The sequence below is a fragment of the Microchirus variegatus genome (assembly GCF_963457635.1).
Source record: "Microchirus variegatus genome assembly, chromosome: 2".
NCBI classification, from domain to species: domain Eukaryota; kingdom Metazoa; phylum Chordata; class Actinopteri; order Pleuronectiformes; family Soleidae; genus Microchirus; species Microchirus variegatus.
Genome location: NC_139803.1, coordinates 17,768,182 through 17,778,874, shown reverse-complemented (window position 1 = coordinate 17,778,874; position 10,693 = coordinate 17,768,182). Strand labels below are relative to the sequence as shown.

Sequence of the window (10,693 nt, the reverse complement as noted above, 5' to 3'; positions counted from 1 at the left end):
ATAAAAAGGATATTTACAATACCTGTTTAGAGTGGGGATGTTCCCTCTGCAATCAAACAACATCGATTACTAAAGTGGTTAGTGGCAGGCATCAGGACAGTCAAGGTGCAGTGTGTGTATGTGGGTGAACTTTGACATGTGTCCTGTATATATCTGTTTCTAAATGATTCACTCAATAGGAATTGAAGGATATGAAAATGTCCTGCCAAGGTTATCTTGACCAAAAATAATTGTAAATCATAATATTATTGTAAAAGTTAGTTGTGGTTTTTTTTGCAGTGAAGACAGGGTACATATTATACATTTTAAAGTGAAAAACAAGACTCTTATCTTAGAATGACTGGAAAGATGTTAGCAAAACTAGACAGCATTTTCAAGGCACATGAAATATTAATAGTTCGCCCCAATAGCAATTATCCCGATGATGGAAATTCATCAATATAAACTTATTGCGAGTAATTTCTATCTACATATGCAATAATGAAAAAAAAAATCAGCTTCTTCAGTGTGAATAGTTTCTGTTTCTTCACTCCATATAATAAATAATTTATTTAAACTGAATATTTTTGGTTTGAGAAGCCAGACAAGTAATCGAGTAATAGAGTCAATAATCGACAGGTGAATCGATTATGAAAATTACCGTTAGCTGCAGCCCCAACCCCTAGCAATAAATATGAAAAATTAGACAAATGAACACACTTTGACTGTTCCCTTTACAACATGCATCATGCGAACCCAATGCCTCTTTGTCACCAGGTAAAATCTTCACACTCTAAACATGAAGGTTAATTCAGACACATTAAAGCACAAGCATGCAATGACATGCGGCTATAATGGCATTAACAGGACTTCTACCACAAGACAAAACACAACAGCAAAACAAAAAATAAAAGCAAACGAGCAACAAGCAAATCATACAGACGTTCATACCAAACACATTCACACAAGTAGGATGTGGAATTTGAGTGCTGCAGAAATGCCACAGTGCAGTTTTTTATTTTTGTTTTTGTTTGTTTTTTTTTTCAAAAATTCCTAGTTCATCTCTGGTGTCTCTCTCCGATTCTCAGGTTCAATATACCATCAGATGAGTTTGTCCAAGATTCACAATAAGGAACAACTGACATGAGACTGACCAGGCTGGGAACTTTGTTGCTTATAGCACTTGCACTTTTGACATACCGAGGAAAGTATTTTCCATTCTGTAAAATACCTTCTTTTGCACATCAGGAGCACTGAAACTGAGAACAACGGTGAACAATGACAGAGGTGAGCGGGAGGAAGGGGGAGGAGCCGCAGACAACATTGAGGTCATGACCAAGGAGTTTCTGGTGGAGTAGTGGACACCTTTTGTGCGACTATGGCACATGCAAACAGGCACATTACTTAATCTACAAACACATACGCAACGGACTAATACAAGTGTATTAAGCAGATAAAAGAATAAAGAGTGCTGTTTAAGCTGATGCTAGCTGTGATTACATTATGGTGCTGCTAGCATCACTGCCACCAAAGCATAATTCTACATCCACTGCTGATGTAATTACCGACAGGTGTCCACAATGCTATTTTGGGGAGGGGAGGGCAGGAGAGGCGATGCACAGCACATGAGCATTGTCAGACATTTTCATGCGAGTGTGATACCTGTTGGGATGAGAGCTCGGCAGCATGAACTGGAACTCTACGATGCACGTGTTGTCCCTGAGCTGCCGATGCTGAACGCTGTTGAGCTCGTAGGCAATGTACGCTCTACGCACATAAACCTACAATTACATGAGAGGAAACCACATGCAATATTCATTAGATATGTTAAAGGGGATAACTAAGGTTTTTTGAAAGTACGGTTGTAAGAGGTATCGACACAGTGTCAGCACCAACTGACATCGTCAGCACCTTGGCTCACCCCTTGCGTCAGGAACTAGTTTAATAGATGCCTGTTCACACTGACAACATATGACTATACTGACTATGTATAAGTACCTAATACAACCACAATTTTAAAAATGGAATTATCCCTTTAATTGTTTGCAGTTGTCTTTAAGATTAGGTAAAGTCAATGATCAGATCAATTTAGGTCTCACCTCTAGCGCAGCCATCCTGACTACCTGATTACTGTGGTAGAAAAAGTTGGGCAGGACGTCGAAGATGGACGTCTCTGAAAGGATCAGTTTCTATAAAAAAAAGGGGGGATGATTTGAAATTTATTAATGAACATTAGATCAAGCAAAACACAATATTTAATGTTCTTTGTCACCTACCTGCAGGTTCTCAATGCAGAATTGGTGTCCATACATATCAATGGCAGACAGGAAGATGGACTCCACCTGGTTGTGTCGAAGCTCATAAGAGGGAAGGTGGGAAGCTATCAATACCTGTGTAAAGAGTGTAAAAGTATGTTTCATGTTTAGTAACATTACATAACTTGAAATCTCATTTCTCTCATATTTGTTTTCCCTGAGAGTAAATAAATCAGTCGCTAAATAGAGTCCACAGTGACATCTGGTGGTGGAATGTTAGTTATGGAACATAGAGAAGAAATCCTTTTGTTGTCTCCAAATGCCCATTATTGGGCCTTTAAAAATAAGTTTGTTAATGCCACCCAGAAGTATAAGTAAACATCTGACCTGCCGAGCACGCAGCGCCACCTTGGCGTTGGTCGTCTTGCTGAGCTGGGTGAGTTCAGTCAAGATGGCCATCAGTTCATCTGTCAGAGTGGGATCACGACCACACAGCTGGTCCTAAACACAAGAAATTTAATAATTATTAGTTTGATATTCTAAACCACATATTCATCAAACTCAATGCCTTTAATTCACTGTAAAGACACAGTTCACACATAAAGTTACCTCACCCTTAAAATTAATAAGCTAAGCTAAGGGGTTCACTGTGCGAAATACAGGGGGGTCTAGGGGGGTTAGATCCCCCTGATTAACACTCAAGACCCCCTGAAAGCCTCAAATGCAAAATTTGAGGGGGGTCTAAACATGTTACAGTGTAATTGGAAAGCATGTTTTTTTCCTAAAGAAAAAAAAAAAAAAAAATTCAGTTTTACATACATAATACAGTTTACATTATTTCTTATCCTTTTAAACCAGACAAAATGTAAATTATTCATTTCTAATTGTGTATTTTTAATGTTTTAATAATTGCTTTCCAAATGGCGCTGTGGAAAAGGCCCACACAAGCCCCCATCTGACAGGGAAGATAGCCAATACTACAGGGTGGTGAAACAGTATTACGCAACAAATGGGAGATGGGGACCCCCCAATTATTATATTATTATTGGCTAACATACACGTGACTACAGGCTGTAAGTGCTGTTCCACTGAAATACAGCAGAGGAAATCAGGAAAAACTGATGGCATTTCTATACTGCTAATTTCAATGGGAAATCATTCAGAAATTATTTTCCACAGAATATTCACCAATCTTTGAAATGTATTTAGTTGTGAGTACTCCAAATGACGTGCATATAATTTGAAACTTGAATATTGATATTTAATATTAAATATTTAATATTTAATATTTAATATTTAATATTCAATATTGATTTAGCCATTGTAAGGCAATTCCAATTCATTTTTTTTTTGCTTTATTTAATCTACAAATGTTATGTTATTAGACCCTGTCAGACCCTTTTTAGTAATAAAAATGTGGGAACATTGGTGGGGACATTTCTGAGGAACAAAAATTGACAGTAAAAAAGGACACTTACAATAAGCATCGTAACCAGCAGGTTCTTCTTGGTGACTTGAGCATGGGAAAAGATATAGTTGAGCACGTTGGCCATGTCGCCTTTGTTTTCCTCCCGTAGTGCAAACACACATTTGTCATAATGCCCTGTTAACAACAAGCAAACACAATTTGATAAACTGATAAAAGTGTATCACCAAAGGGAGAGAATGTGGAGATGCAATGATTCATGATAAACACTATTGCACACAGGTACTAAGAAACTACTCGGTATGACAGTGGGTGTCTCCGAGCTCCTCACCATTCTGAAACTGGATCTCTACTTTCAGGTACTGTCTGAGCAAGTCCATGACCACCGCCTTCATGTGACCTCGTATTCCACTGCGATATCTGAGGGAGAGAAGAAAAAAACAATAGTAAAATGTGAAAAAGTCATCAACACATGAGGTTAAACCCCAGATTCAATAAATTGGAATGACCTAACTGTCTAACGGGTTGGCTGACATACTTAAAACTTGGCAGATGATTTACTAAGGACTAGGGCTGAAAATCCTATTTTATTATTATAAGTTGGAGTGTTTTTTTAAAGAATTAAAACACGTTTTCCCATGTTTCTTAAATGTGAATATTTTCTGGTTCTTTGCTCCACATTAATCAAGAAAATAATCAACAGATTAATTGATATTGAAAATATTAGTTGCAGCCCTACTAAGGATCCCGGAGTGTGCACTGCCAACTTTGACGTTGTTTGGATAATAAACACAGGAAAACGAGTGCCGCACTGGTAATAATATAACTTAAACAATGTCCTTTAATCACAAATCTAATAACATTGCCAGCATGTGACATTCCACAAAACTAGCCAGCAGAAAACTGACAAAATACCATTCTCTGCAGTTAAACCTGAGTGGTCTGTACGTGAGACATCATGTTAGGATGCCGAGTTAAACACTCACTTCTGCACCAGCTGGACAATGCTCTGAGTGTTCATGAAGAAGACTTCTCTCTCTGACTTCTTGTTCAGAGTAGCAGCGTGGCTGTCAAGGATATTTGCAATCTGGAAACAAAGCAAATAAACCATATAAGCATTTAATCCCGACAACTGAGGCGACTCATAATCTATCCCAGTGGCATCGCTGACCCCTTAGATCAGCTTGTTCTTGTTATATCCAAGTTGTGTGTTCAGGAACCAGCAGGGAACACAAGGTCCAAACAGGGGGTGAAATTAGTGAGAATAACTATCCATCAATCTATAATTATACGGAGTGCTTCTGATCAACTATGCATCACTATCATAGTTTCCCAAGTAATGGCTATTAAACTCCAGCATTATTAATAAGTTTATATTGTTTATATATTGAATATATTGAGAAACTAGTTTCTTTAATATGACAGTTAAAGACCCCTGGGTGATTTTTAGTCCATTCTCCATTATTGAAATTGATGGAAATCGTATTTCCGGTTTGTTTTTGTTATACAATATGTGTAAATAAACAAAACAATAAGGCAGTGTTGTGTACTGTACAACTGTGTTTCTCACATTATAATTTCAGCCTATGGCAGTATAAAACACCAAATTATCATCTTTTGAAACTTTGATGGGGCAAATTAGACAATGGTGGACCGTCACACTGTAGATATTACATGGGAAATACTGGTTAGAGAGAAGCTAGTGTGCATAGTTAGAAAAATGTGATTCACCTGCTGACTGGGAAACTGGCAGAGCACAGAGGTGATGTTACTGGCATACTGAGCCATCTCCTTCTTGATGGATTTCTCCACAGCCGGAGGGATGCGACCTGACACACTGGTCATGATGTCTTGAAGCTCAAGCAGTGGTAAAGAGGGATCACGCATCGTTTTCATCAACCTCTCCACCCATTCCTTCAACTAGGAAAGTCACAATTTTCACACGGCATATATTTACATAACAGTTTCAAGACAATAGTGTTGCTTTTGCTGTGTTCATTGAGCTGTGTAGAAAATGCTCACCCTTGCACTGAAGAAAGGTTCTGGAAGACAGTAGCCGTTCATGATGTGAACAAGGTGATCGAGTGTATTGTGGAAGACTCTGTGGAGCTTCTCTCCTCTCAGAGCTACGGTCTGGAGAGAAGGCAGGATCCCGGTGTGCAGCTCTGCCTACAAGACAAATACATATGCCATTGTTTCTTATATAGGCATTGTGAATGCGCTGCTATAGTAGGAAGAATTAGGGTCTGAAATGGATCTAAATCCAAAGAATCAAGCAGTTAACTTGATCAATTAACTTGATCAAGATATGTGCAAAACAATTCCTCAAAGGGCTGAATTGATAGTCGATTTTTTAAGAGTGGTTATATGAGATACAAACAAATACTCGGTGCCAACCCTGCCATGCATGTCCCTGGGAATCAGTATGTAGCATTGTCTTCACTGAAAACATGGCCTTCAGCATGGACACAAGGAAAAACGGATTTAAGCCCCTTAATAAAATGGCTCATCTGATCAAATCTACGCTTTAACCCATTAAGACCTGAAGCGCCTGGAAAAAATGCCTTTAAAACCTGAGCTTCAATGGCTACTAAATGACTGATTTCTCAGCCTCTGCAGCAGATAGGAACACAATTTAAAAAATATTTGAGAGCTTACACATGTGGCTCTCCTGTGACATTTAGTTTATTTAGATACTAAAATGCAAAATTATAGTAAATAACTATTTTCAATTAAAAAACTGTAAGAAAATAAAGTAATATCAACTTGTGTCAGTGCCTTGATTTAGTCCTGATGGAGTGTGAAGAAGAAGAACAGCATGTAATGACTGTAACAGTCTTCACATGGCGGTGATTACGGTGGTACTTATCGTCATTATCGCCAACCTCGTCGTCTTCAAACATAATTATGTCTTAACCATAAATCCCGGTCAATTTGTTCAGCGCGTTTGAAGTTTTCATCGATGACTTCATCGAAGACGAAACTCCTCAAAACCACTGCCTTCAGAAATCTCTCCGCTGTCAAAGTCCTCCATGTTTGCGGGAAGTAATTTCAAAACAATGTCGCGAGGAACCCTTATACCCCCGAAAATTGACGTATCCGCTTTACCGGTTTCTATGGTAGAATAGAACGCGCAGCCGCTCTCCCGGCTCTAATGGTAGAAATGCGGCAATGCTTTCCCTGCGTCAATGGGTTAATATTATAATACTATATTTGTCTGTTCAACAGCCTTACCCGCCTCCAAAGTACATTGAGAAAATCAGCAAGCGGGAGCTACTGGTCTCCTGCTGTCTAGTTTGATAACTTGTGTCACTCAGTTACAAAGAAACAAAGGATTTCAATCACTGAATTGACAAAATAACCTATTTGAAATGACTGCAGGAGGCAGCAGTGGATTAAGAACTCTTGTGTGCCATGGTGTACAATCACTTATTTTCTTTTTGGACATTGATGTGGAGAGAGAACTTCATTTTCCAGTCAGAACAGGTTATACTGTAGATTTAAGCAGGTGTATATTTTAGTTGAGCCTTTCGTTAAGTTGCTAGAATCCATTATTCCTTGCATCCTTGTTTGCAGCCATGTAATGCTGATTAATCAGCAATGGTACAGCAAATATTTGCCAAATAGTGGCCATCCATATCATGTCTGACTTTGTAGCAGGTATATGGAAAGCACTCAGAATCCTATTAAGTTACTACATAACAAATGTCTATGAAATACCTGCTGCACTCTGCTTGGGTCATCCAGCTGCAGCTTGGCAATGACACAGCCGGGCTCCAGTGCTGCACCAGCTCTCTTCACATAGTGGATGCAACCAGACTCTGCAGCTGTGAGAGTCATGACCATCTTCATCACCTGGAAGTCAGTGGACATCAGAGTTTCCATTGGAAAAAAAGGCACTCAACAAAATAAAACGGAGCATTATCTAATCTTACATCTTCCTGGTCGACAACATACAGCACTGTACCTCTATCTCAGCATAGCACTGGCCAGAAAACACATGCCCGCCATCCTCCACTGTGTACTGAATGATTTTTCCTGCTGATGGAGACCGCAGCAGTGACGGATCGTTCTCCTTTTCGAAAACACAAGTCTTGTTTCCAATCGTGATGCGATACCTTTAGGCAGAAAGAAGACTTTGACCATTCCTCGCTTGCATATATCACCTTTACATACAGATATCACAACCTCGATTATCTACCAATATGATATCAATATCTGTCAGATATAGTTGTCTTATATCTTTACATCTTACATCTTTCTGTTAACTTGTGCTGAGGAATCTACCAACTAGCCATATTCAGCCATTTCAAAAACATTATTCTCCAAGTGTGTAAGGAGTATTTTGCTACCATAAAGATGAAATACATGACTTATTTAAAATGGTCTAGCTGCCTTTTGTTTACATTTTAACAGTCTGTAGTTAGTGAAGCTTTATGGGATATCTAGGGTTTCTAGGTTTTTTTTTCCAGAATTGGATGCAGTCATTTGAACAGGTACCTGAGAGACACTGATACCACTGACTCATCCCTATTCACAAACATGCAAAATGAAAGATTTAGTTATAAATTCATTTTCATTATATGCTAAACTAATAGAAAGAGCAATCATCAGTCTTCTCTTACCTGTCCACCTCCTCCTTCATGTATGTAGTGTAACTGCTGCCATCATATGACAGCAAAAGACCTCCATCGCTGAGCCGATGGACATCAACCTCGGCTGAGGAGTTGTTCATGATGACCACATAGGAGTTGGGAGACTGGCGTGTCACAGTCAGAACGTACTTGGTGCCTTCGTAGATCAGCTCCACATCCACGGTGTTGAGTAGTGTGTGTGCTGGCAGCACCTGGCCCCTGGAACACAAAGAGTCTCGTAACACAGTTTAAATCACTGCCTCATATTGACGATTTTATGATTGAGATCATTATCATCACCTTTCCAGAGAGTGCAGGAAGTTGGACACACTATTCCTGAGATTCACATCTGCCACGTGAAGAGCCCCACTCACAATTCCCAGCATGGTGTCAGGGCGCTCTGCCTGCACACAACAACCAACAAATAATTAAGGACTTGAGTTTGAGCTAGAATTTCAAAGAATAAACCAAAGTCTCATTATCTTCAAAACTTGACTGTAGTGTGGTTTCAGCACTGATACCATGACCCTCAAGTGGACATATGGAATACATCCTTGAAGTGTCTTTAAATTGGACATCAAAAATCTGACCTGCTGCAGTTTTGCAGTGAACTGAAAGTATTTTAAAATCTGATTTCACATAATATTTGCACTTGTAGTGTATTGATTTACTCCTCCCACTCTTTGTTTTCCTTCTATGTACCCGTCATGTTATTTCTTGGTCCGTTTCATTTCCTCTGCTCTTTTTTGTGTATTCTGTTATTAATGATTTGTTAAGGCCCTGTATGAGTAAAATGAAAGTAGTAAGTAAAGAGTAAGCAAAGTCAGGATCCATTTTAACAGTCATACTTAGAGCTGTCCACTTTCAGGATAGATGTCAATACATGGTCCAAACTGGGGCTAGCTCACAAATTGAGTATGTCAAACATGATCTTTTTGTCATTATCCCCGAGTATGCATGGCTGGAACAAGTCTGCATACCTGCATCTTCTCTGAGATGAGTCTGTCCAGCCAGCCTGTGTCAATGCTGTTGTGCTGAAAGCTTTCCGTCTCCAGAAGCTTTATGAGGTATTCCACTGTTGTCCTGAAGTCTCCTCTGATAGACAACTCCTTCAGAGCCACCACCATGTTGCTAAACAATTAAATTAAGACAAAAATAAATACCATTGATTAGACAATCATAGAAACAGTGACTATAAAGGAATAAATAAAAGGTTCCAGAGTGACCTGTCTAACATTCTGTGTACTCACGAGATGGCTTCTTCACGATTCTCTCCCCAGGAGAAGCAGTGTCCAAATTGGGAGTCAGCAAACTCGTGCAGACCTCCAGCTGCGGCAACACTAAAGTAGCCCCAAACGTTCTTATTGCTGCGGAAATTCAGCTCCTGCACGGTTCCAGAGCTTGGCTTGAATCCCTGCAATCAAACACAAACATCAAGTCTCATCTCCTCTATTTAAAAAGCAATGGATTATTTAGGAGCAAAACAGAATTCCTAAGTATAAATGTGACAACATAAAAAGGCACACATCATCGGATTTAATTACATGTGGCTTTGGCAAGTTTTGAATTTTGAATATGTGGAACGAGGAAGCAAAACATACCTCATCAGGATTTTCACTGGTGATTCGTGCTGCAATGACATGGCCCCGTGGGGAGGGGGCAGTAGACAGACCCTCAAAGTCAATGAGACTGTCTCCCCAGGGCTGGACACCATAAAGCATCCTGATGTCTTTGATCCGGTGAAGAGGAATACCCATAGCAATCTGACAGAAGACAGTGTGATTAAATGTAAATGTAAACAGGAGTTTATGAACAGATTAACAATCCATAAACAAACAGAGCTTTAAACACATAAGAGCACATAAAGAGTGGGACAAAATTCTTCGATCTTGTGAGTACACCCACTACATGACTAAATGAATAAATTCTCTATTAAACTCTGCTGTGAGAGGCTCACTGATGTTTCTTTTCCAGGTTTCCTCAGAATTATTGTTGTTCTGTTTGTATCAATAAAAGAGAATTGAAGTTAATAGACCTGATTATTTATATTATATGATATTATTTGACTGTATTTCCCACAAAAAATCTTGTATTGTTAACTGCTTTAAAATCAAACCTAATCTAACAATTAGGTACCAGCCCTACAGCGTATACTATACTATTTATGGAATTAGATTTGTGTCAATATTTTCAAACCACACTTTCCATGAATCAAACACTTCTATTTCTAGCTAAAAGTGCTAAAAATTGGGAATCTCCTCTGTACGTGGCTTATGAATATATTTACTTTGAATGAACCACTCGAATTTTCACTGACTGCTGTCAACATCATGTTTTGGGGTCTCTCGGCAGTCAATAATTAAAAAAAATTTAGAGAGTCCTTTTGTTTCCGTGTGTGT

At 39.0% G+C, this 10,693-nt stretch overlaps 1 protein-coding gene across 2 annotated transcripts in view; it reads right to left on the bottom strand.

Moving 5' to 3' along the window:
• Window positions 1-10,693, bottom strand: part of acaca (acetyl-CoA carboxylase alpha) — a 41,271-nt gene that overhangs the window by 25,052 nt on the left and 5,526 nt on the right. For both annotated transcript variants that reach the window (XM_083910050.1, XM_083910051.1), the window contains exons 9-25: window positions 9,896-10,057; window positions 9,545-9,708; window positions 9,275-9,425; window positions 8,595-8,698; window positions 8,286-8,513; window positions 7,628-7,778; window positions 7,381-7,515; window positions 5,683-5,829; window positions 5,392-5,580; window positions 4,647-4,747; window positions 3,992-4,080; window positions 3,713-3,837; window positions 2,622-2,735; window positions 2,256-2,369; window positions 2,079-2,168; window positions 1,642-1,760; window positions 23-46 (exon numbers count right to left, since the gene is read on the bottom strand). In XM_083910050.1, coding sequence (XP_083766176.1) covers window positions 23-46; window positions 1,642-1,760; window positions 2,079-2,168; window positions 2,256-2,369; window positions 2,622-2,735; window positions 3,713-3,837; window positions 3,992-4,080; window positions 4,647-4,747; window positions 5,392-5,580; window positions 5,683-5,829; window positions 7,381-7,515; window positions 7,628-7,778; window positions 8,286-8,513; window positions 8,595-8,698; window positions 9,275-9,425; window positions 9,545-9,708; window positions 9,896-10,057 — 2,207 coding nt within the window. The remainder of the gene's footprint in view (window positions 1-22; window positions 47-1,641; window positions 1,761-2,078; window positions 2,169-2,255; window positions 2,370-2,621; window positions 2,736-3,712; window positions 3,838-3,991; window positions 4,081-4,646; window positions 4,748-5,391; window positions 5,581-5,682; window positions 5,830-7,380; window positions 7,516-7,627; window positions 7,779-8,285; window positions 8,514-8,594; window positions 8,699-9,274; window positions 9,426-9,544; window positions 9,709-9,895; window positions 10,058-10,693) is intronic.